General features: G+C 39.0%; 1 protein-coding gene across 2 annotated transcripts; it reads left to right on the top strand.

Moving 5' to 3' along the window:
- Window positions 1-738: 738 nt before the first annotated feature.
- On the top strand, window positions 739-25,838 carry RAD21 (RAD21 cohesin complex component). Of its 2 annotated transcripts, XM_074886855.1 has the most exons (14): window positions 739-934; window positions 8,078-8,251; window positions 10,110-10,239; window positions 12,415-12,514; window positions 13,485-13,591; window positions 14,443-14,646; window positions 15,229-15,354; window positions 15,564-15,686; window positions 16,942-17,165; window positions 17,497-17,662; window positions 18,005-18,156; window positions 19,716-19,865; window positions 21,280-21,363; window positions 24,011-25,838. In XM_074886855.1, exons 2-14 carry the CDS (start codon window positions 8,108-8,110, stop codon window positions 24,200-24,202), a joined length of 1,902 nt encoding a protein of 633 aa, XP_074742956.1. In that variant the 5' UTR covers window positions 739-934; window positions 8,078-8,107; the 3' UTR covers window positions 24,203-25,838. The 2 variants fall into 2 exon arrangements, 1 of the variants encoding a protein (XP_074742956.1); XR_012631266.1 differs by lacking the exons at window positions 21,280-21,363; window positions 24,011-25,838 and adding an exon at window positions 18,818-18,956 and having other exon boundaries at window positions 19,716-19,843.
- Window positions 25,839-26,323: the final 485 nt, after the last annotated feature.

Below are 26,323 nucleotides of genomic sequence, written 5' to 3'. Positions count from 1 at the left end.
CGTTGCAGACAGTTGTTCCCAAAGTAGTCAACACCCCCACAACATAAAAGAAACACCTGCAGTGTCCCAGATTGCAGAAGTAACCTGCAAAACTCAGAGAGAAGACCTGGTGTGTTAACCGTCTTAAGGAAGCAGGCTGTAAAAAAGTACGTTTGTTTTAAATGAGAGTCTCTTGTTGTGCTTTACAACAAGTTAACTAAGAATTCGGAGTCCCCTTCAAGGCAGTGCTGCTTGCTGGGGTAACGAGAGAGCTCAGCACCACAGGCAGCCCGGCTGCGCCCCAGGGGCGGCCCCGGCGGGATCCACAGTCGGGCAGAGCGGCGTCCCCCGGCCAGGCCCGGCCAGGCAGCGCCCAGGGGCCCCCCGCAGGCCGGGAGACTGCCTGACCACCCGTGAGATGCGGACCCCGGACAAGGCCCCGTGCGCGGGCCCCGTAACAGACCGCACGCGACCGCGGCGGGCCCAGGCCTGCGGGCAGGGCACACCCCGGAACAGCGGAGGAGGGCTCGGGGCCCAGCGCAGGCGCGGTTCCCCACAGCCCCGCCTCGGCCCCGCCCACCCTAGCCCCGCAGGCCGGTACCCCTCATCCCGCCGTCCGTCAGCCGGCTGCCCCGCCCCGCTCCCGGGCGGTGGCCCGCAGGCCGGGGCGGCGCGCAGGCGCAGTTGGCCGTTCCCGTCGGGCGGCCGCCCGCTCGCGGCCCGTGGCGCGGAGTGCCGCGCAGGCGCAGTGGGCGGCGGCGCGGCCGGGGGGCGGTGGGGCAGTTTAACAGTAAACATCCTGCCGATTTGAACGGCTGGTTTGGGCGGCAGGAAGGGCCGCGGCCGCCATCTTGTTTGTTTGAGTGAGCGGCTCGGCTCGGGGAGGAGGAGCGGAGCGGTTACTGAGCCTGGCCTCGCGAGCCGCTGCACCAGCCTCCTCCAGCTCCGGACCAGGGTAAGGAGTGGCTCCAGCCGCGCTCGCTCCCGCCGGTCGCCCCGGCTCGCTGCCGCTCTCCTAAGGGGAATGGCGGGGGCCGGCCGCAGCCTGGCTCTCGGGGCGCTGCCGGCCTACTCAGGCTCGGCTGCTGGCCCCCTGCGGCTGGGCACGGCCTCGCCGGCTCTTCGGCCGAGCTCTCCTGGCGGGGCCGGCGGGAGGGGGGGGGCCCACCTGGCAGCGTGGTGTGCGGCGCCGCCGGGGGCTCCCCGGGAGGGGCAGGGCGGTGGGGCTGCCCCGAGACCCGGCGGCGGGGCTGGGGCTGGGGTCCTGGGTGGTTGGGGTGACCTGCGCCGAGGTCGGGCGCAGCGGGGCCCCGTCTGTGGCCTGGCGGCGGCACGGGCAGAGCCCCGGCGGGCGGTGCAGCGTGCGGCCGGGGAGGAGGCGGAGAGGGGTGTTCGCTCCGGGGTGGAGACGGTCTGGAAGCCTGGAGCGGCCCCACGCACGGAGGTGCAGTGGCCTCCCCGCTTCCACGAGGGAGCGAGGTGTTGGGGTCTGGCGGCCGGAATAATGTAACAGATGCCCAGGTGTGGGTTGGCAAAAAGCACGACGTAACTGTGAGGCTGCTGCAGTCTGGGGAGGGGGAGAGGAGCAAAGTTTCATCTGCTTGTCTCTTATTTTCTAATGTAATTTAGCTTGTTACTTGGATAAAGCAGACTACTGAATGTTCTCGCGATCCTCACTAGTAACATATGAACTACCTTCTGGGCACTGTGATTGTTATCTGCAAATAAAAGGGCTCTTTAAAAATGCCTGCCTCTTGAAGAATTAAGATAATTCTCTAGCAGCTCCTATGGACACTGATATAAATATTACTGTAATTTTTAAGATTTCTCACTGGCCCTGAATGAAAGGTTTCTTTTAAATATAAACCAAGGTGTGTTTTTATCAATAACAAAAGAAGTCTGGAGTCACTGACTTATTGGCATGACACTGTTTCAGTGAAAATGGCTCTTTACATTTAGATACATGGAAGAAAATAGTGTAGATTTGGAGAAGTTGTCACTTAGGCCCATGTTGTGTGAATGTGTGCAATAAGCATACACTTTCATTAATTTCTTCTTTAGTAAAACTTTAGAAATGGGGAAACATCAAAACATTAGTAGAGCCTGGCTTGCATTTTATTTTGTGAAGGCTCATTTGTAAATATTTGACATTCTGTGAAACTTGGAAACACAAAGCCCACTGATCTAAAGTTTTAATTAGAGAGGAAGTAAGTGTGGTGGGGGGAATAAAAGGAGGAGCACAAAGTTAGTGAGACCTACAATAAACTTAAATTACCACACAATTATATAAGTCTTGTCTTGCCATCAGGGTTGCTGATACAATGGGATTTCCCACAGAAATGAGAGTAGTTGCCTCAGTTAATACATGAGTTTAACTTCTTTGAGGCAAAATGTTAGAAAGTTTTTTTACATTTGGACTCTGCATGAGCAGTGTAGAAAAATAACTGCCACAGAAAATAAAGTGACATAAGGAATTCTATTCTCTTATTCAATTTATGTACATTTAAGGAGTGTGTTAATACGTGGTTTCTGCAAGAGGATTAGCTTGACTTAGAACTGGAATTGCGCAAAACAGGTTGGGATAATCGAGATAGGGCTTAAAATTAAAAAGACTGCTACTGGAGGAGTGTACTGAATGTAAAGGTGAGGGCAGGATAGCTGCTGAGGCTTAGATAGGAAAATGGAGTTGGGGGTGGGGGGTGAACAGTGTTCATAGGGTTCAGTAATATCAAATACTGTACAATAATTCTGAGTCATCTGCCTTTTGAATTAGTACCTTTAGTGGGGTGCTGGTTCTAGCAGTTTGATTATGTAGGTGCGTGGTATATTGTAATTGGAGAACATTGAATGCAGTTCTGTAAAGGAGTGGTGTGTTTTGAGCAATTCTAGACCTGGTAGTGCAACCTTAGTCATAGGATTTCAGAAAAAATATTGATGGAAAAACCAAAACCTGGAGACAAATGGGAAATGCTGTATGCATTTATCAAAGGTATGTCAAGTTGGACTAGTTCAATTTCATCTTTTCAATAATTGATTTTGTGGACATAAGAAATTGAGGTGACTTGTCACTGAACTTCAGTAAAGCTGCAGGTGCCACAAAAAATATATTAAAATTCAGAAAAATTCGGATTAACCAGAGAATTATAAAGGTGGTTGAAGGAAGGAGATGAAATAAGATAGTGCTGAAAAGAGGCCTTGAACTGTAAGGAGTTATTAGTGGAGTTTGTGAAGACTGGTCCTGTGATAAATTTTTGTTTTCATTGGCACCAGGTGTTCCTTGTGCTAATGAAACCTGCAAGTGACACAACATTAGTAAGTGCCTGCACCAGGGAGGTTTTAGACATGTAAGGACTGTGTAGTGAAGGGTTATGAGTTAAAATTGAAGAACTCAAAGTACAATTGCAGGGTCAGGGTAATCCTTCTGGACTGCTGAAGTCCGGCAGGGCCAGCTCCACTCTTCACCAAATCACCCGGGTCTGGCTGGGCTTAGCAAAACAGAAACAGCATAGGAAGAAAGTATGTGTGTAGGGCAGAACCAGCAAAGAAAAGAGATTGAAGGATAGCATAAGAACAAATGAATTAAAAATTACTGTCTGATTTTTAAATTGTAGTATGGAAGTTGTCTGCTGATCAGTGGGTGACTGTGGTTCTGGAGTAGCCTTACAAAAGTAACAGAAGTAGGTGACAATAAAACAAATTGAAGACTGAACTTAACATATGAACTGGTGTGTGTATACCTAACCTGACTTAGTAGAGTAACAGGCAAGTGGATTTAATGGGCTAGAGTGAATCATGGTCAAATTAAAATATGGTAAATATCGTACCTGTTGTCTGCAATGCTGCTGTCAACTGTTAGTTCATTAAGCTTCTTTCTGAATGTCTTGAAGGATGGGACTCAAGCTATGCAAGAGTGCTTTTCAGAGTTTAGGTAGTTACCCATTCTAATAGGCAGAAGGATTTTAAGACTTAAGATTTATGGATTGATGGTTAAGATGAATTTCATAGGTAGCATCTATCCAATTTTCTTGTTGCTTCTTCAGGAGGATCGATTACCAGATACTCAGATGAGAATGAAACAGGCAGGTTCTGGGTCAGACCCTGTGTACTATCTGTATTGTATTAGTTTCACTTGTTCAGTTACTTTGTGTATAGCCTTTTTTTACACTTCTATACAAAGAAAAATATTAAAAATAAGATTATGCAATTGTTGAGGACCAATTTAGGCAGAGGAACCTGAGGACAATTGTGGCACATTGAAGCAAATTCGATGTTAATTAAAATCAAGTTTAAAGTCTTTTAAAAGCGCAATTTGGCAAGATCAGGATTTGGTCCCACCTGGTCTTGTGCGAGTACATGTTATTTTTGCCTCAGAGCAGTGCAAGCAAGACAGAAAAATGAGTAAATTCTCAGAACAAGTTTCAAGGTCCTGGTTCATATCCAGTCAATTTCAAAAGTTAACAGTTATATTTTACCTCACAAGCTTTATAAGAGCCATCAAGTACCCTTTTTCTTTTGAGGATTCTTATGAGTTGCTTTTGCAGCCAGCGACATATGTTTTACGTGTCTGCCTGAGCACTCTGCCACTCCAAGAAAGTCTTAGTTCTTTAACATTCATCCCAGTCTCAAATTATGCCAGAAAAATCTGTTTCTTCTTTATGCCACTGCATCAGCATACTGGCCTATGAATTAAAGATCAGACAAAAAGCCTGAAGTAAGGAAAAGAATTATCTGAAAAGAAAGAAAAAAATCTGGAGAAAGTGAGAGCAACAATTGGGGCCTGCTTTAAGCAATTGTGCTGATACTCTGAACAACAGTAGCTGAACTGCTCTAGCTCCGAACCATAAAGGTAAGGTGGTTGTAACGCAGGTGTTACCAGAGCAGAGCATCTGCTGGAATTAGGAAGTGGCAGAGATTCATATTGTGACAGGAGATTAGTGCTTCAGGGGATAGAAGTATTACTTGTTAATAACAGTTCAGATTAATAGACACTTTAATTTGTAGTCTGATTATCACTGTTTCTCTTTGTGTATTTCGCTGTGGCAAGGCTTCATTATGGATGAGGAGAAACAGGCAACTTCTGTCAGAAGCAAGTTGCTTTTTGTTCTTAATCTCTCCAAAAGTTTAAGTACCCTGCACAGGTAGTATAATCTTCTCATTAGTCTTACAAGCAAGTTTTAGGTTTGATCCATAACTCCAGTACTGAGTGGTAGTCAAACCTAGGCAATACCACAAATACAGGTGACGACTTACTGTTTCTGTCCCTTCCCTTGGTGCAGTGGTTTTCAGTCTCTGTTCTTTGATTTAATTGCTAATGAAGCATATGTTTTGAAACCCATTCACATATGTTAAGCCCCCTTATGGAGAGTACTTTGACTTGGCTTGTCAGTTCTTTAAAAGACAGAAAGAAGTAGAAGTTACCAATGTGTCTGTTAAAAAAGAAAAAATAAAAGTGAAATCATTAGCCTTGGTGTGATCTGACAGCTCAGTTTTTTGGGGAACCTTACTTCCTCTTGGATAGTTGTCATGCTTGCATTGCCCTTGCTATCTGGGATTTAAAGTGATTTTTTTTTTTCTGTCCAACTTGTCCAAATAGTATGTTTCACATTTAAGTATATTCATTACATTCAATCTTCAGTATATTTTCAGTTATCTGTATGTTTGGAGTTTTGTGAAACCCATGCTACATGTTTTAATGATTATAAAGCATTGGTAAATAATTGTGCCAAACTCCATGAATTAAAGTACATTATTTTGCAACTGTTGTTGGAAGTTTTTAGTGGAGTAATGCAAGTGGTTTTGTTAACTGTATGTTTGTGTTTTCCGCTGTTCCTCATATTCAGAAGTAATTTACAGGCCTGCTGTTACCAGAGCAGTGCAGGTTTGTGGTAGCAACTCAAGATACCAAAACACCATGCTGCAAAGTTATGTCTCTTCATATACAAAAATACTGTTAGGCCTTTGAAAATGCACAAGGGATTGAATTGTCTGCTGGCCTTTGAGACAGTGTGATGTCTTTCAAAAAACACTGGGGGTCGGAGGGGGGAAGTAGAATACCTTCCTTTTAGATAGCTTTTATTGATCAAGGAGACTTCCAAATCTGTTTCATTGTGCTTCCTAGAAAAGTTTGTTCATGTCCATCTTTGTGCAGTGCTGTCCTTAGCCCCCACACAATCTCAACAAATAAAAATGGCATTTTAACATTTTGTAATCTGCAGTTTTGTTGTGACTAAAAGCTATCAACTTCACTCCTAAGAGTAGTTTTAATCCTTTTGATCTACTGTGTTAACTCGAGCTGAAGCTGACCATGGCCTTTATTTCCTTTAAATCCGCTACACTGTGTTCATTCTTGGCTATGAACAGAATCAGTGGCCAGTCTGTTATTAGGGCGGATAAGCTTGAGAATCAGTTCTATTGTCCAAACAACTCCGTTCTCTCTTTAATGCAGCTGAAATTCGAAACTTTCATCATCTTGCACGTTGAGTGATACCTATGAGGGGGTATAAGTATGGAGTATGATACAACTACAAAAATAATTTTCCCTATCCTTTATATTCCTTCAAATCCCATTTATTAAAAGAAAACAAGCAAAACCACAAAATTAAAAAAAAATTATTTGCCCTTACTTTCAGAGATCTACCCCTAGGTCTACAGTTTTTCATCTGTTATGCAGATATCTAGAGGTTGACTTTGCTTCCACTGAACCAGTAATGCAGTGCTTCTCTTGCTCCTGTACTTAACTTTCCTAGCAGTCACAACTGTGCTGGTTTTTTTTTGTGTGTGTGTGAAGCATACCCTATATATATATGTATGTCTATATATCTACAGCCCTACCCTAGCTGCTTTGAAACTTATTTCTTTTACCTACAAGTAAATTGGTACGGTTTAGGAATTGGCTTCTTGAGACGCTCTCTGGCTGTCATGTTTACCAATGCTTTGTGTTTTCCTATTTTCCCTATTTGCTTATAAGCTGTGTTGGCATGCATTTGGTAAACACTATGCATTTGGTAAAAACTATTTATGGCTAGAAACTGATGCTCCTCACACTGGCTCTGCCCAGATTAAACTGCCTTGCTTTTACTGTTAGGTTCCTGTGCTTCCTCTGGTAGCTTTTCTGTAGGCATGGAGAAGGTAAAAACTAAAATGCACTTGTTGCATCTCTCCTGTTCTTGTTCGCTTCTTTTTATCTAGTTACAGATACTGCTGGAGAAAAAGCTGTTTGTGGAGAATCTTCTACCTCTTTAAAGCAAACTTGTTTTCTCACCTTGTAATTGAACTGAACCATGCTTACGTCATGCATGAAATTGGCAGGTTTAGATCATAAGACATCATGCTGTTCTGCTTCCCCATAGTTTGATATGTTGGCATCTTATCAGCTGTAAGAAGGTAGTTACTAGATATGTAGATAAAAGGAGTTCTGTTTTTTCTGGTGAAGCAGAAAGAAGAAAATGAAATTTTCAGGAAGTTTGAAATAATGCAGTCAATTTTTTTTACCATGTTTATCAACACTTGTATAAAAAACGAAGTGTTCCTCCTAAGAGGATTATGAAATGGAGAGCAGTCTGTTCAGAAGTGAAGACATAATTTTACTTTCTGTTTAAGAAAACAGGGTGAAGTCCAAAAAGTTCAGGACTATGTATTTTATAATGCTGGATGTTCTACTGAAACAATGTAGAATATATACTGGTATAGTAGTAGCTACTGAATTAAGAGTAGAAAGAGATGGAAGTGGTGGTAGAAGACTACTGTGGACTGAAAACTGAGATATGTTTGTTTGCATTATGTGAGTTCAGCATCATTACCATAAAGTTTAATATAGTCAATTTTTTTTCTTGAGGGAAGGTAAACATTTTTAAATTATGTAAATGGTCATTGGTTGCTGTTCTTCCTGCTTTACATTTCCTCTGCAGTAAATATGTAAGCTATTACATGGCCACCACTTTAAGTGTTGACTTATTACATATTTTATACAAATAGTCTGACCTTAATGATTGAAAAGCAAACATGTGCTTTGCTTACTGCGGATAAAGGGTGTGTTTACAAGGTGTTCCTCAAAAAAAATGTATAGGAAAAATTAATAAATTTGCCTTTCTTTTTACAGGTTTGCACTTTGTTTTAGACATCTGGGACCATGTTCTATGCCCACTTTGTCCTGAGCAAGCGTGGGCCGCTGGCCAAAATCTGGCTGGCGGCCCACTGGGATAAGAAGCTAACCAAAGCCCATGTTTTTGAATGTAATCTGGAGAGCAGCGTGGAGAGTATCATTTCACCAAAGGTATCTATTTTACAATGATGTAATGTTATCTTGTAGTGAAAAGAAATTGTGTGTACAGGTGGTAGTTACTATTTGGGTCACTGAAACAAATAAAATTCTTAATGTTGCTATTTTAAAGGATGGAAAGGTCTGTTCAGATGTGAAGTACCCTGTTGGCTCTTTGATTCTGAAGAGTGTTTTCTTGTCAGTTTTCTAATGCTAAAGTATCATGCAATTTAGTTACAAAATGTTTTGCTTTGCATAACTGAAGGACTTGTATCTTGATGTACTATGCATCATTTAGAAGCAAATGGAAGAGAGGAAAGCCCAGGCTTTTCAAGAAGTAACTTTTACAGGCCTTATGATGACACTTTCAGTGCTGCTGTTATTGGGAGCTGTAGAAAAAATACTTAAGATATTCTTGTATATACTTGTGACCTAAGTTCAAAGCATGCTTCTGCTTTGCTACAGCAAAAAGATCTGAAATATCAAAAGCTTGTGATGTTATTGGTAACATGAGGATAGTTTTCCATAAAATAAAAATACTACATTCTAGTGTAAAAGCCTTTCATTTGAAGCTTGTAGTATCTGGTTTTCTGGGAAGTGAAAGGTAACAAAACTGAAAGAACATAACACTTCTGAATGGCTGTTGTAAAACCAGAGGAAATTTTGAGGAACTTGAACTTTTAGATGTTTTTTTCCCTCTACTACTCATGAAAATGAAATTTTTCATTTAAGAACTAGTGGACTGATATGGTTGTGACTTCTGTCACTTCACGGATGTCTGAATGTCTTAGAAGAAAAGGAACTATTTGAAAAACAGAGCTTATTTTTAGCTTATTTTTTGGTTGATAGAAATAAATGTTTCTATAATGCTACTCTGGATTTTGGAAGAGCTGCTACGTATAAGCAAAAGATGTATAGTACAGTCACAGAGATACTATTTATTCTAAACCAGTGATTTGCTTCTAGCTCTGGAAGGATTTAAAAGATGATGTTCATGGACTAATTAGTGAACTGCAGCATTCTTTTAGAAAAAGGATAAATTGATAGGCACTCTTTCATATATTTAACTTTGTGTAACACTTTGATCAACTGGAATATTAGGAAGACATTCTATGCCATAAAAATTTTGAATTCTTAGAGTTTGAGATTAAGCCCTGTGTGGCTTGATCATTCTGTGAGACAATTATTCTATGTACCCTTCAACACAAGTCTTATGCTCTTTCAGACTAAAGTACTTAAGAAGCATCTGTCCCTCAAATACTGATCATTTTTCTGTTCTCACAGCAGATAGTTGATTACTACTTAAACGTAGGAAAGCAGTGAGGTTAAAAAGGAAAGGAACTTAAACTTGTTATAATGTGGCAGTGCTTGTTTATGGACACCCCACCTATTCCACTATTTCTCTCTGATTTTCCCCTTATCTGCAGGACACAAGATGGAAAGGTAACAAGTAACAGTTTTTAACCAAATTTTACTTAACCAAATCATAATTTATGGTTGTCCAAATTTTTGTTTTTTTTTTACTTTTTTCACAATTAAAGTAACAAAGGTGTCAGAAAAAAGATGTGGTAAAACGGGTCTTGTCTTGTCATCTTTTTTTTTTTTTTACAGTAGACAGAGCAGTGTTTGGGAATTCCTGGAGTGAGCTGCTATTAATTTACTGGTATTTGCCAGGTCATCCATAAAGAATACGTAGAGTATGATCTTGAACTGTAGACTTCGTATTCTTTCTTTCTTCAGTTTTCTTCTGATTTTTATACTTGTTTTGGATATTTGATGTTACTGCAAAACTTATGCAAAGCTGACAAATTTCATTAAAGGGAAAAGAAAGCAAGGCTACATCTAATTCACTGATTGTGCAATATGTTTTTAGGTGAAGATGGCACTTCGAACTTCAGGACATCTCTTACTAGGTGTTGTTAGAATCTACCACAGGAAAGCAAAATACCTTCTTGCAGACTGTAATGAGGCTTTCATTAAGATTAAGATGGCTTTTCGTCCAGGTATCTGTCTTTAAGTACTCTCTGAAAAGTTACGTTGTTATATAATGATATTTATTAAGAAGGTATACAATTCTACCTTCCCATATCTGTAGAAGAATTACATAGTTATGAAGGATTAAAGGAGAAGTTGTTTTCTTTAGTGCAGCTTCAGGCTGGCTGTGTGACTGAGTTGTATGTTGTAAAACATGTTTTAATTGATTTCTGAATGAAAACTTTTCCTATTAGTGCTGATCCAGTAAAATATCAGTTATGATTTTGGCTTCTGTTGGTGTATGGCGTTAAATGAAAATATGCTGCATGGTTTTTACCTTCTGTCACAAGTCTGAAAAAGGCCAGTTGCATGTTCTGAATAGAAGCACAGAAGGGAGCTTGTTTCCATTAAGGGTAAAGATTGCCTTGCCGTGAGTTACAAAAGAAACAAATAAGGTGGGTTTTTGCCACTTTCACATTTTGGTTTCTGGGAATAACATGAACTGCAGTGTGCACAAAAAAGATATTTTCCTGTTTGTTTGTGTGACATGTAACTTCCCCCCTATTGTTGCTTGCTGTAAGATTTTCCATGAAGATGGGGAGCCATATTAATATCTGAAATGACTTTGCATCCAGCAGTTAATTACTAGGCTTACGCATGGCTGATAGTTTAATTTTGGCCTGGTTAACTTTTTTCTAGTTGGAGTGTAGCTGTGTCAGTGACTCAGCTGGATACTCACAGCTGCTGAATCATATTCTACCTTTTTTAAGTTTGTGAGTGTAATAGATTCAAAAGCTGAACTTAAGACTTTTTTTAAAAGGCAACTCTTGAAAGCCAGCGCAACAGTAAATTTGAGAAAACTTAAGGTATATAATGCCTTTGTCTTCACTTCCTGATCTTTGTGTTGTGATTCAGGCATTGAACTTTATGTAGCTTTCAGTGGCAATTTGCTGTGACTCTTTTGTTTACTGTTGCATTTAACTTCCCTGGGTGATGAGAACACATAAATTTGTCTTAATTTCACAGGGCTCAATTTTCCCCCATTTTTCCCACTCTCAACAGAGTGCACGTAGAAGGTGAAGTGCCTTAAAACAAGATTTACAAAAAGTGGCATGCTGACCTGAAATAAGTTGAGGCTCTTGTCTTCTCAGTTTTTCAGCTTTTTGGCTTAGGAATTGGTTTGATCTTCGCTGCTTTGAGAATCATTTACATGTTTTATTTTAAGCAGCCAACAGGTAAAAAATATTGCATAGCACTGAAAGGATGGCCTAGGTGTCTCCATTCCTAGCCAAGTACCAAGATGAGTAAACTACATACTCATGTTTGTTCCTGGTCTCTCTGGACACTGGTTCTTTGACTATCCATTGTGGAGGGGAACACAGTGGGCAGAGTGTTTCTGAAGTATCTGTACCTCACAATTGCCTGTGTTATGTGGGTCAGAAGGCAGAACATAGATCTCAGATCTGCGTATTACAGAAGGAATTGAACCTGCATTTCCCATGCACTTTCAAGTGTCCTGACCTCTGAGCTTTTGAATAAAAGGGAGGCACCAACTACTGGTACTGTTTTTGTGGGAAAAGAATGCCCACTGAATAGCAGATCAAGCATCTCAGGAGGACAAGGAAAGGTGTGTATGTGGTTTAGGTCATCCAGATGTTTTAAATGTAGAAGCCTAAGAGTTTGTGTAGCCCAAGTACAGTCAGTATTGTGCTAGCACTTTCAGAGTTAATTGAACTGACTACATGACCCAGTAACAAAATAGTCATACTGTGTTGCCACTGCTTTACCCAAACCATGCTGTCTTGTTGCCGCTGCTTTACCCAAACCAAAATATAGGACTAACCAGCTCATCTGGAGCACCGTGGTAAAATGATTTTATGGCAGGTACCTGCATAATGTTGTGATGACATACGTCACCTGTGTTAGGTGCACAGCTCTGCATTGTGCTACACAAATGTTATGGAGTGATTTGAAACTTCCAGGGTTATACAAAACAGTATAAGGGCTGAAGGTACGTATTTTGAATTTAGACTGAATTTCAATAGTAATGTGATCTAAGGTCTCTTTGTAGGTGTCTAGCATCACCTCGATTCAACAATTTAAAGACAAGAACCTCATGCAGAGAGAACAATGCTGAAGGCACAGGGGAAAAATGCTGTCCTTGTAAGGAATGGGAACTCATGTCTGAGTGTTCTTCTCTGCAGGGGTTGTCGATTTGCCTGAGGAAAACAGAGAGGCTGCTTACAATGCTATTACTTTACCTGAGGAATTTCATGATTTTGACCAACCACTTCCTGATCTAGAGTAAGCTTGGCTTTTTTTATTTCCATGCAAATGGTGTTTGGTTTTAGTGGAGGAGAACCTGGTTTTGAACAACATACTTATTGCTGAATTTAAAAAGTCTGTAGGTAACTTGTATTCCTAAGTTTTTAATATACCAACCATCTTTGTATTAATTTTAAGTTCATAGTAGCATGTAATTTTAACTAAAGTTAAAGCTGTCCTTGCAGAAGCTTCTGAAAAACTCAGATATGTATTATCATTTTCTTTTTTCTTCTGTGCAAAGCAGTCTACATCACGTACATTCTCAGGTTAGACAAGATTAGTTTTGTGGAAATGTCCTTGTTGACCTTCTGTAGTGGCACTTGTAATTCTTAACTTTTTAATACTAATGGGTTACTTGTAAACATAATAAGTGTACAACTTGAATAGTTCTTGATCTTTAAAAAATTGATGTTACCCTTTTGTATTATTCATAATGGAATTTCTGGGATACACTTTGCTTTACTCAGTGTTCTATTTAGAGTATATTTATTTGGAGTATATACTAATTTGAAACTGCATAAAAATGCTGTATTCTTCTAAGAAACGTACCTTAACACACCACAAAGAGTGTTAGCTTGGTACTGTTACTGGATATACTTCTTGAGAAATTATACTAATAGCTTTTGAAGTTGAAGGGGGGGGAAAGTATTTTCTTCCTTATCAATTTGGCCTTTAAAATTTTGACCCCAACATAACAAGGAGTGAGAGGGGTTACCGATAACCGGTTTCCCAGAAGCTAACAAAATTTGGATTACAGGTTTTAACCATGGATGGTCTTACTATTTTAAGTAGTGTTTTCTATTTTGTATTTACCATCAGCTTTTTTTTAAATTAAGTGTATAGTGTACTACTTAGGAACTAATTTCGCATTTATCTAAGCAGGCTTTATCTGTTGTTAATTTTGTTTTTAAAAAGGAGATTTTTAATAATTGCCTTCTGTTTGTTTAAGTGATATTGATGTGGCCCAGCAGTTCAGTTTGAACCAGAGTAGAGTGGAAGAAATTACAATGAGAGAAGAAGTAGGCAACATCAGTATTCTCCAGGATAATGACTTTGGTAAAAAATCTCATGTATTATTATTTGTTACTAAGCTAGTTTTGGTAACTGTAAAGTTACGGTTTTGCAATTACTGCAGATTTCCCACTAAGTACAAAACATGCTGTGTTTCCATACATTTAATTTTTAGTTTGTACACACCAGTTTTTCCAAAAATCCTGTCCTCTAATATTCAGCAAGCTTCTAGCTGCCTGTATAAAGCTGAAGAATATTCAGTCAGGTTAATTAGTGAACTGCTATGTCAATTATAATTTTCAGAATCTGGTATGAATATGAAGTCAGCCATTGCTTTAATCCTAGGCATGTTTTCAGTCAGAAACTTATGAGATTTCTAAAGCTGAAGCAGTTAGTGGTGACTAGTTTACTTGTATCTTTTCAAGGACAGGGTTCTAAGATACGAATCAAAGCCTGAAGACAGTTGTATTTGAATATATAGTTTCCAGAGTACAATCCATAATTTAGTAATATTTTTGAAAGTATAATCTAGGTATTGATGGTGGTGTTGATTTGCTCTCTGTACATGAAGCCCAACCTTGAGGCATAAGGTACAGCTTTTTTGAATTCCTTGGAATTCTTTGGTTTCAGTGCAGCTAAAATTTAGTAGGACCTTGCTAAAATCAATTAAAATAAGTATAATAAAATGCTTTGAAGAAGAGATGGTTATCTTTATAATTATTTTAACAGTATTTTTGCCATAGTATTGCTAGGCATAATTCCTTACATCTTGTCATTAATTCTGCAATAAAGATCACTTGAAATGAAGTTTGGTCTTACATTTGGGCCTTTGATTAGCTAGGTCTCTTGCATCTTGGTTCTTTAGCATTTACAGCAGTGAAATTGTATTCTTGCAGGTGACTTTGGGATGGATGATCGTGAGATGATGAGAGAAGGTAGTGCATTTGAGGATGACATGCTAGTGAGCACCAGTGCTTCCAATCTCCTGCTGGAACCTGAACAGAGCACCAGTCACCTCAATGAGAAATCTAATCACCTGGAATATGAAGACCAATACAAAGATGATAATTTTGGAGAAGGAAATGATGGTGGAATATTGGGTATGTCTGAGAAATTTGTTTTTCCTCTGTCCTACCTTCTGCCTCAATAATTCCTGGGGGGGATGGAGAGGAGGTTGTTTCCTTTGTTGCCAAGGTCCCTCTCTAAGTTATGCCTTCAGCAGTGGAATTCTGGTTTGAGTGCTACAGCAATATAGATGATGTGTGGCATGTGAAGTGTTGGCATATTTCAGATTGAGTAAAATTAAATCATCTAGAGTTCTTCCATTCTATACATAATGTTCTTCAGAGAAAAATCAGTATGCATTTCTTCTTGTTCCTTGACTTCTTCCAAGGGTTTAATATGTTGAGAATTGTATTGAGTGCTTCTCTGTGAAGTACTAAAAAACCTAGTAGGATGCAAATATGTGGCAAGTGTATTGTGATAAAGGTTATCTGTAAGCTCAAAATTTGAGCTGAATTGTGCCTTGAAAAAGCACTCCTAGCTGCTTTTGTGTCAGCATTGAAAGTATAGGTATTTCTAACCTTTGCACTATCTTTATCTGTATTGTCATAAATCTGCCTGTACTTGTTTCATGAATTCGTGGATGCAAAACTGATTCTTCTTTTGTATGGTTGTTTCAGATGACAAACTCCTCAGTAATAATGATGGTGGTATTTTTGATGACCCACCCGCGCTCTCAGAAAGTGGAGTAATGATGCCAGAGCAGCCTCCCCACGATGATATGGATGATGATGATAATGTATCGAGTGAGTATTATCTAGGGCTAGATCTAGAATTACTTAGTTTCCAACTAATTTAATTGGGATGCTAATTCCTTAAAAGCATCTTGAACTTGAAAGTATGTGTCCTGTATCCTGTGGTAAATGACTTTAAGGTGTGGAGGAGGGGATGGGAAGGGTTAGCACAGTTTCTTCATATTTTGGCAATAGTGCAAGATACTTGTTCTAATTGGCAGTGGGTGGACCAGACAGCCCAGACTCGGTAGATCCAGTTGAACCATTACCAACTATGACTGATCAGACAACGCTTGTTCCCAATGAAGAGGAAGCTTTTGCTCTGGAGCCTATTGACATAACCGGTGAGTAAGCTGTTTGGGAATATTTCACTTGGCTCATCAGGGATCACCTTAGCTCGCTGGAGTGGAAATGAATGTCTAGTACTGCTGCTGACTTCTCAGTTAGAAGAGAAACCAGGGACCAAATGCTGAATTCCTTTTATTCTAACCGTAGCCTTCCAGTACTTTCCAGGTAGGTAGGTAGCTTACATTGATGGTCTTGGAGGATACTAGTTTGTAGTTTCTGCAGTCAGTATGTATAGTGGCATGGTACTCTAGCTTTTGATAAACATGCTGGTTAAAATACAGTGAGTTAGGATAGAACTCATCATGTCTTTAATTCTAATACAGTATCTGTAGTGCGGCACCGTTCTTGATACATTGTATTTGATGATCAGGAGTGACTGTTGACATGGAGAATGAGTGCTCTCCTAGTGATTCATAGCTTTAATGAATTGCTGAATTAAGGAGGTGCATCTTTGTATTTGAAGTTCTACTAAATAGTGAAATTACTTGGTTTTTTTTTTCTAATGCAAGACACTTTCTTATTTTAACTGATACTGTGTTTGGCTCATTATAAACAGATCCCTGCTTTATTTAAAAAAGTAAGATCTGGAAAAAATGTAGTTTGTCCTGTGTTTTCAGACTGAACTCCAGGCCCTGATTTACTGCTTGGCCAATTAAAAAGCCCTAGCACTGCCCTCTGGCGGCACGCTACAACAGAGGTCCTAGCTGATCCGCTGGGACTAGCAAAGACAGCATTTGCCAGAGCTTCAGGGTCTGCTGCAGAGTGCCAGGCTGTAAGCAGTTTACAGTAAAGTCATTCTAGAGCAGGATGAGAGGTACAGGTAAGATAACCACCCACATTAACCCTTCCAAAGCTCAGATAGGGCTTAGGGGAAAAACTTGGTGTGGTATTTTGACTCTTTGGTCAGAGGGACCCTTATATCTCAGGGGTTTGCTGCTGAAGAACGCCAGCCTGAGAAGCAAGCCATGAGGGAGGGAGGCATGTGCAGCTGATGATGTTGAGCCTTAAGTAGATTCAGTTGAACTACAGGTATACACAGAAGAATTTGTAGGTTATGGGACAGCGTTCCCAGTGTTGAACTTTTCATAGTGCTTATAGCTTTTCATTCCTTCTCCCTAAGCTAACATGGCCTTAGATTCTTGAGGCAGCTTTATACATGGGCAAATAAGACCTATAGAGAACCTGCAAGATTATTATACAGTGTGGTATCTGTTTGAGCTAACCTTCATTACATGCTAAAAATCTCAACAGTCAAGGAAACCAAAGCAAAGAGGAAGAGAAAGCTGATTGTGGACAGCGTGAAAGAACTGGATAGCAAGACTATTCGAGCCCAATTAAGTGACTACTCTGATATTGTTACCACTTTGGACTTGGCACCTCCTACTAAGAAACTGATGATGTGGAAAGAAACTGGTGGAGTTGAAAAGCTTTTCTCTCTGCCTGCACAGCCTTTGTGGAATAACAGGCTACTGAAGGTAATGTTTTTGTGCAGGTTCATCTCTAAATGGACTATGTTCAGGGTTGTGCCTCATATATAGTAAACATTGGCATATGAATAGTGAGATAGTGATAGCAGTATTCATAATTTTTAAAAAAAAATTCATTAAAACAACTAAGATAACATCAATGCTTAAAATATTTATCAGTTACAGAAATAGATGATTTCTTAAAATGTTACTGCTGTTGGAGAGGAGCTTAAAAATGGGAAAGGAAGATGGCCCATAATGAAATGAAAATGATGGCCCTGAAATGAAATTAAGGACACTGAGAACTACAATGGTGAATAATGTAACCTTTCCCCTGTAGCTCTTTACTCGTTGTCTTACACCCCTGGTACCAGAAGACCTAAGAAAGAGGAGGAAAGGTGGGGAAGCTGACAACCTTGATGAGTTCCTTAAAGACTTTGAAAACCCAGAGGTTCCCAGAGAGGAGCAGCAGCAACAACAGCAACAGCAGCAACGAGATGTCATTGGTTTGTGTCTTGGCAGTGATGCTCTGCTTTCCTTTAGAGCTTATTTTTCTCCTTTGTGCTTTATATTAAGTCACCAAAGATTATGAATGAAGCAAAGATCTTTGTAACGGTTGTTTAGCTTGATATACAGTCTGTAACTTAAAATAGCATTTTTTCCTAGAAGTAGAAGACACTTAGAGATTCAGTTTGATCCAGTGGATTAAATGGGTATTGAATTGGGTTGTGTGCACATCTGTACCAATTCTGTTTAAGTTACTGCAAAAGCTATGCAAGCAGATTAGACTTAGTAATGTAATTTGAAACTACTAAAGTATCTAAAACTGAGTTTGTTGTGGAATATAGATGAACCTATTCTGGAAGAACCAAGTCGTTTACAAGAATCAATGATGGAAGGCAGCAGAACCAACCTGGATGAATCTGTTATGCCACCCCCACCACCTCAGACAGGTGTTAAACGCAAACTGCAGCAAGTAGAACCAGAGCCAGTGTTACCTGTGAGTAAGATTTTTTTTTTTTTTTTTTTGAGACTGAGAATTGTGTAGTGTCTTTGAGCAGGAAGTGACAGAGATTGGAGGCACTACATTTCTGTGGTGTTGTGAGATATGCTGGAGTAGTATCAGAATCTTTGTCCCTGGGTAGTCTTTATGGTGTTTTTCTGAAGTGGAGAGCTTACTGAAACATTTAAAATGCAGGTAGGATAAAGGAATGGCACTGTTTCCTCCAGAGAAAGTGTTCAAAGAGTAAAGTGTATTGCATACAAAGTTCTTCAAAGTGACGACGTTCTTCTGCTTGGCAAGTATATACGAACAGCTTTTGCTGATGAAGAGAGGACTGTGCTAGCTGCACCAACTTCCTTTTTTAAGATGGTCCCAGTGTTCCAGGGTTAAGGGTTCAAAGAAAAACTTTGATCTTCAGAAGAGATTTCCTAGTTGAGTTATGAGTAGACTTGGAAACTAGCTATCATCTACCTCTTCTGTAAAAGCTATGATGCAGTGTGAAAGGAAACCGTATTTGTGCAGGGGAGAGGAAATGGGCAAAATGAAAGGTGTATTCTTTTTCTGAATGCTAACCTGGTGTGAACATTCCTGATTTATGCTGTCTTTCTCATATTTGCATTTTTTTAACCCCACTTTTCACATGTTTCTTGGTTAACAGGTTGTTCACTGTAGAATGAGACTGTTAGATGTTACATTGTCTTACTAAAAAGGATGGCAGCTGCTGCTCCTCTTGGCCATGTCGCCAATGACGTTGTGAGATTGGCATTGGCTGTTTATACTTTCTGCTGAAGTCAATGGTATTGGTGTGTGTTGGGAATTCTTAGATCATGCCAACCAGATCAGGCCTCTAGCAACATAACTGTAGTGATACCTGCTGTATGACTCTGAAACAGAAGTTAGTTTGAGCTCTTTTAGGTTATGTGTAGAAACAGTTTCAGGTGTCAGGGTAACTTTACTGGTGAACACTTAACTGTGTATAGGGGGAGAATATATTAATTTTATTAAAACTGACTACATAAATTCTGTTAAACTGCTCTTCTGGATTTTCCTCTTGATATCGTCTGAGAATGATACTTGAGCACCAAATTCACTCCTACATTTTTGGAAACTTTACAAAGTACCTACATTTCAATGCCTTCATGCTTGTATTGCAAAGAACAACATTTTGATATTTTGAAGATGTCTTTTTCCAGTGAGTTAAAGTGTGTTCATGTAGCACTGCATCTGGTTATGTGGGATTTTAAAGTTGCATGTGATGATCCAAGAAATGAGATCAGTAGTTTGGATGGTGGACTAAGTGAAGTTACTGGAAAGCCTTTTTCCTTATAGCGGTATTGTAATTTCTGGTTTGAATAAAATCTAAAGGATTAAAAATACATGGATGCACAGCAAAACAAAACAAATTGCTTTTAATTTTTCAAAAATGAAAAACTCTGACAAACAGCTAAGATTTAGAGACTTGGGTTTTGTGAAACTAGTTTGTAGCATCAGCAGTCTATTGTAAAAGCATGGATAAAATGATGCTATCTGTTTAACGGTATTGTATACCCTTAAAGCATCCACCGTCACAACAGCTGGAAATACCACCTGTAGAAATGCCTCCAGAGGAGCCCCAAAACATCTGCCAGCTAATACCAGAGCTAGAACTTCTGCCAGAAAAAGAGAAGGAGAAGGAAAAGGAAAAAGAGGAGGAGGAGGAAGAGGAGGTAAGAACTCTGTAGAAAGGGTTTGTGTGTTCCCCAGCACTGTTTGACTTTGAATTCATTAAATTAAGAGAATTTGTTAAATTAAGAAATAAATCTTCAGACATTGCTTGGGAAATGATAACCTTCGGAAATGTAGATTTTTAAATTATTCCATGACCATTTTATATTATTTACATTATTCCATTTCATAAATTGTGGATCTGCTTTGAATTAGAGGGTTCTCCTGTTCTCACACATGGTTGGGTTAAACCACTCTATTTATGATGCCTTATACAAGAAGTTTTGAACTTAATTTTATGGTTTTATATATTTATATTTTAAATAGTTCATGACCCTTAATAAAGGTAGGTTTTTGTAAGAAAACAGTCCCTGTCCTAAAATGTGATAACTGAAGTTGTTTCTTAACTACAATATTTAATATTCTGAGGATATCAAAACAAACTTCATTGATTCTTTTTATTTTACATCCAAAATGCATAGTATTAATTTAGTTTTATAAAATCTGTTTTGTTGGAAAAAAATGTATCTGGACATGTCAAGTCTCCTTCTGTAACAAGTTTTATGTATGAAGAAATGTGAGTTACTTTAGTCAAGATGACTTTCCTAGCTATGTAAAAAGCTGTTAGAATAGACTCTTTTCAGTTGGAAGGGACTTACTGCATGACCATTTCAGGATGTTGCTGGATGCAGAGAAAAGTTACTTTAAAAGTAGTACAATGAAGAGGAGGAAATACATGCTGACTTATTTTTGAGAAATAAAAAAAATGGCTAAGCAGTTTTTCTGCATAATTTGAGGTTCTTGAGTTCAAGACTGGAAACAAAGCAGATACTGCTTGCATGTGTCACTTTTATGGTAATTTTTTTAATTCCCGATTCAAAACAAAGTTTTTATTGTAAAAGCCATATATAACACATCTTCCATAAACAAGTACTGCGTAGGTGACATGGGGAGCTGAGTCGTTATAGCTGGCCCTCACAGCTTCTAGCAGCAACCCATTTTCCTTTTCAATGGTTCCATTTCCACAGAGAACATGTGTGTGTTTATTAATGTTTGCAAAATAAAAGCATTGCTGATACTGTACAGGTTCAGTACTAGCAGTCCTAGATTAGACTGAAATGTCTCTTCCCATTCAGCTGTAATGACTGAACTTCTTTGTTTTACTAATTGTCAGCATAACATTTTGAGTACAGTCAGTGGCAAGCAACCTTACTATGGTACATCAGTTACATGTGTGTCTTCCTCTGTCACACTTCCTGCCTCTCCTGGATGTATCCTGCAACTCAAGTTATCTAAGCCTTCTGACTTGATCAAAAGAAAAAAGCTGCAGTGATGTCTAGAAATATCTTTCATTTCATAACTCAATGGATTAAAAGATTATTGTTTTGTAAATGCATGAATTTTGGATGCTTGCAGGAAGAAGACGGCACAGGGGGTGATCAGGATCAAGAAGAAAGGAGATGGAACAAGAGGACTCAACAAATGCTTCATGGACTTCAGGTACACATGATAATTTGATTTCTATTAAAGTAGCTTTTGAGTGTGCCCACCAACACTTTTGACCCGAGTTAAAAGGTTAAGAGTTTTCTTTGCAGTAGATGTTACAGACTTAAAATAGCAGCTCAGTCTTAGAGGGGAAGAAAAATGCTTGTAATTGATTAAATTGTAATACAATTGTCACTCTTCTCCCAAGAACTTTTGAAGTAAAATTTTTTGCTTAAATGTTTTTCAGCCTTTATGGCCACACTTGGTGTGCAAGTAAGACTCCCAGAAATTCAAATTTTAAAATGATTGGGTTTGTGGTTTTAATCAAACCTTAGCACCTCTGACTTTGTGCTATGTGACCCTAGGCAAACCTCATCAAGGTCTAGGGATAAAGCCATTTTACTGGATGTTTACTCCCAGCTAGGCTAGTTTGAAAATTTCCATGCTATGATAAGGTGAATCTATAACAACTGTGGGAATCTGACCTTGGCTGAGGTGCAGCATTACTTTTCAGCATGTGGTTTCGGTCTGCACAGACAGATAATCTTTATAGGATGGATTCTTGCTTGCTAGAACTAAAGAGCTTTTTTCTGATAAGATAATTGAACACCCTTAGTATACACTTGAGCTTAAGTGCAAACTGCTGACCGTTTGCATATAAGTCTCTGTACGTGTACTTCATACATTCTTGGACTACCTTTGCCTTTCAGTCTAGTTTGTGGCTCCTACCCCTTTGTTCCCTTAAACATTTTGGCAACTCCTGAGATTTTACTGTCACTGAAGTGTTTCAGTTCCATCTCTCTAAGCTGTTTGTTTTCCAAAGTAATCCTCAATTTTTTGTAAAATTGATAGGCTCCATCGCTGCTGATAAAAGCTCATCGTCATTATTGTATCTCCGGAGTTCCAGTATCGTAGACTGGGTGAGGGAGGGAACACTGCTGACTTTTCAGTAAACTGAGATGTAGTAGTATTTCATATTCTATCAAGTTTCTCAAAAGTACGATATAATCAAGCAAAAGTTTTACATTTCTGGAAAATGTTAGTAGAGTTAGATTGTAAGAATTACTTGCTTACATCTCTAAACAATGAAACCTTAATTTTAAACTCATAAATAGTCTTTATGACACTTAAACACACCTAAATTCAGATTACATTGTAAACTAATGTGATTTAAGTTAGTTTTTTGCACACCTGCAAGAATTCTGCTAGTTACAATTTTTAAACTGTTGTAGTTTAACCCTGGTAGTCAGCTCAGCCCCACACAGCTGCTTGCTCACTAACCCCTGGTGGGATGAGGGAGAGAATCGGAAGGGTAAAGCAAGAAAACATGTGGGTTGAGATAGCTATTAAACTGTCTAAAGCAAAAGCTGTGTGTGCAAGGAAAGCAAAATAAGAAATTCATTCACTGCTTCCTAACAGCAGGCAGACATTTAGCCGTTTCCAGGAAAGTAGGGCTTCATTACACATAATGATTACTTGGGAAGACAGATGCCGTAACCCCAAATGTGCACACACACACACACACACCCCTTCTTTCCCCCAGTTCTTGTTGCTGAGCATGACATCCCATGGTAAGGAATATCCCTTTGGTCAGCTGGAGTCAGCTGTCCCAGCTGTGTCCCCTCCCCACTTCTTGTGCACCCCCAGCCTACTTGCTCCGAAATAAAAACATTTTCTCCAATCCAAAACATAGCACCATATGAGCTGCTTTGAAGAAAATTAACTCTGTCTCAGCCTAAACCAGTACAACTGTTGCTTAAAAGTAATTTTTAAAGTATACAGATGTTTAGTTGGTAGTGTTGTGAAATGTTTTCCTTTCTGAATGTTTCATCACAATTTCTGAAAAGAGCTTAAGAATTCTCTTCTGGACCATATCTAGCTTTTTTTTTCTTCAATTCTCTCTTCCATGTGCTTAAAAGAGAATCACACTGGATGGCTGAAACATTAAGTCTGTAACAAAGTTAAGATCTGTTTAATATAAAGTAATTTGGTTTGGCCATCCTAATATCTTTTCATCTAGTAGATATTCCAGAGCAGACGGTTCTGCTTTAAATTGAAGACGTCAGTTGTTGTTCTAGCCAGCAAACAGATGTATTTTCCTGATTTTTTTTTTTTTTTTTTTTTTTAATATTCTGGCCAAGACTTTGAAAAAATGTAAGTGACTTTGGGTATTTAGTTTCAGACAAACAGAGGAGTTTAAGAAACAAGCTGTCTTTCACCCTGGAAAATTATACATCTTTTAAAAAACTTTAGCTCTTGAAATTTTGTTTTAAACAATAGATCATGATTATTTTTGGAGTTATTTTTACTTTGAGAAACAAACTATTTAAAAACATTTGTTCTGTAGTCAAAAAAGACTGGCTAGCTATTGGCGCAGAAAGAATCTGGTGCCATACTACGGTGTTTCTGGAGTAAGTTGCACAGATTCAAGACTGATTTTTTTTTTTTTTCATGTATCTCTGGAAAGCCTGCTTGGTTTCATATAGATAAAGATCCATATAGAAATTTTCATGCACATGTTGCAATGTCCCCATCCAGTGTCGAGTCCTTCCCAACCCCTCACAGTGTCCTGGGGGTGACCACAAACATAATCTTGCCAGTGGACGTTCTTGTTTGTGTGTACTTCTCTATTTAATTTGTGGTATTGATGTTTGTTTTTCAGAGAGCTCTTGCTAAGACTGGAGCAGAATCTATCAGTTTGCTTGAGCTGTGCAGAAATACGAATAGAAAACAAGCAGCTGCAAAATTCTACAGTTTCCTGGTACTTAAAAAACAGCAAGCTATAGAGCTGACACAGGAGGAGCCTTACAGTGACATCATTGCAACACCTGGTCCCAGATTTCATATTATTTGAATGGTTAGATACAGCAGAGCTAGTGTTTGTTTCACTAGTGCGTACATGTATTGCCCCATCTGTAGGGCCCACAAGACCATTGCAGAAAATTTAGATTTTACTGTCTGTATAAAGTCCTTGGTTTTCTTTTCGGGTTATTTTGGTTTTTGTATTTTAAATTTACCACTTAAATTTTTAGTGAAACTGCTGGGGTGGGTGACTTGAGTTCTAACTGCAGAAACCAGGCAGCTCAAGGACCCATATGAAGATTGTTTTAACAACTCAGAGCAGATGTGTGCAATATTCGTGCATGTAATGTTGAGTATCGATGAAGATGTCTTACAATAATTTGACTAGTTGATTGAATAGTGATATTTTTAACCTATACAAGTAAACCTGAATGGCCAACCTATTGTCTGATTAAAAACTTTGCCAAACTCGTCTAAAATGTTCGGTCTGCTTCTCATAGTAGTGGGTTTTTCTCCCCTTCCCTAGATCTTTGTGCATACCGTGGGTCTCTTAAAGCTGCCAATATGAAAGGTAGTGCCTGATATGTCAGCTTGCGTTGTCACTGCATTTTTGCAGTCAGATTTTTGTAGCCCTTGATGCTAAGGGGAAACGGGTGTCTGTGGAAAGCACTTCCTCTATGTGATACTATTGCATACATGAAAGGACAGAACATGTGTTAGGCATTTTAGACGAAACATTCCTTTTCACTTGTCACCTCATTATGGTCCACTACTGATAATGGCTAATCACTGTTAATAAGCGTCAAATAAAAACTCTAGTCATTTCATTTAAACCTTTAAGATATCAAAATGCTTTAGGTTTGTTAGAGCTGTATATAAACTCCAGACTTTTTAAAACAGACTTCTAGATTGTAAATTATCTGATTTTTATTAAGTAGGCATATGGGAATAAGAGAAGTTGAACAGATTGCCTTTGTAAAGATGCTAAATTCAGATACCACCTGTACCGAAAGGGCAGCAAACTTGAATATACAGTACAAACGGGCACAGTTCCACTTAATTGTGTAGTGTATTAATGGCTCTTTGGGTATATTTATGGTTTTAGTATGAATTTTTCCAATAATGCACACTCCTGTGTTCAAAACATTTTATCCGTTTTGCAAAAGAAGTCCCATTTGATTTTACTTACAAAGAATGAAGCTTTACTGTTAGACCAGGTAGCACCAGAAATTATGTGAATATGTTGATTATGGAAACCTGTCTTAACTTTTTTTAGGGCAAATTTATTCACGCTGAAGGTTCTGGTTTTAATGTTGGCACTTTTGTGAAATAATTTTGGGACTCTGAAATTTCAGTGTATACTCAACTGTAAAATTATGTGAATGTTTAAAAAAAATCTGAGACTACATGATGACCATGTTTTAATAATCCTTGGAAAAGTTAATTGTATAAAGTTACTGCAGCTTTATTTTCAACATGATGTGCCTGTAAAACCATGATTTTTTTTTTTTCCCCTTTGTAAAAAGAGACATTGTAGATAACTTGAATGTTTAATTATAGAAAAGGTCATTAGTTTCTTGTTATACATTTTTAGTCTGGTTTTGTTGCTTTTCAAGGTTAATATTCTTGAAAATAGTTGATGCTGTTATGTATAACTTTTCTAATAAAAGTTGTGTTATAAGCTGTTATGTATTAGCTCTGTATCTTGTTTGAACACCTTTCACTTATGTAGTAGGGACCTAGCATTTACAGGTTGCTTGTTTTGGTATTAGGAGTGGAAGTGTAACAATTTAGCTCTTTGAGAGATTTAAAGCTTGAATATGTAAACAGATTTCTTGCCATTAGGAAGGAAGAGTTATTTTACTGGCCGTACTGTGGTTTTGTTCAAGCGTTCTATGCTAGGAATGTCTGTGTGGAAAATTAGGGGAGACTGTCTATAAAATGTGATTCATCTCCATGCCAGTCCCTTCTGAATGCTAGAATGTATCCAGCTTGAATTCCTTTAGCTCTGCTGTTCCCTTGCTTCTAGAATTGCCTCTGCATGTGGGTATGTCAGTGCTGCTGAAGTTATGTGCTCCTGGTAGATCCAGACACTTGGATCCAAGCCTGTAGAAACAGTGCATCTCCCGTGGAGTCACTTGGGCTACCTGCAGAGCTCATACAGACCCCAGGG

This window comes from Strix uralensis, chromosome 1 (assembly GCF_047716275.1).
Source record: "Strix uralensis isolate ZFMK-TIS-50842 chromosome 1, bStrUra1, whole genome shotgun sequence".
NCBI lineage: Eukaryota > Metazoa > Chordata > Aves > Strigiformes > Strigidae > Strix > Strix uralensis.
The sequence above is the reverse complement of the archived record's forward strand: the minus strand, read 5'-3'. Positions and strand labels throughout refer to the sequence as shown.

Bases quoted from the DNA above. Each gene is read 5' to 3' on its own strand.
- RAD21 (XM_074886855.1), top strand. From the start codon at position 8,108: ATGTTCTATGCCCACTTTGTCCTGAGCAAGCGTGGGCCGCTGGCCAAA. The intron at 8,252-10,109 runs GTATCTATTTTA...ATATGTTTTTAG, and splicing joins AGAGTATCATTTCACCAAAG to GTGAAGATGGCACTTCGAAC. The intron at 12,515-13,484 runs GTAAGCTTGGCT...TGTTTGTTTAAG, and splicing joins CAACCACTTCCTGATCTAGA to TGATATTGATGTGGCCCAGC.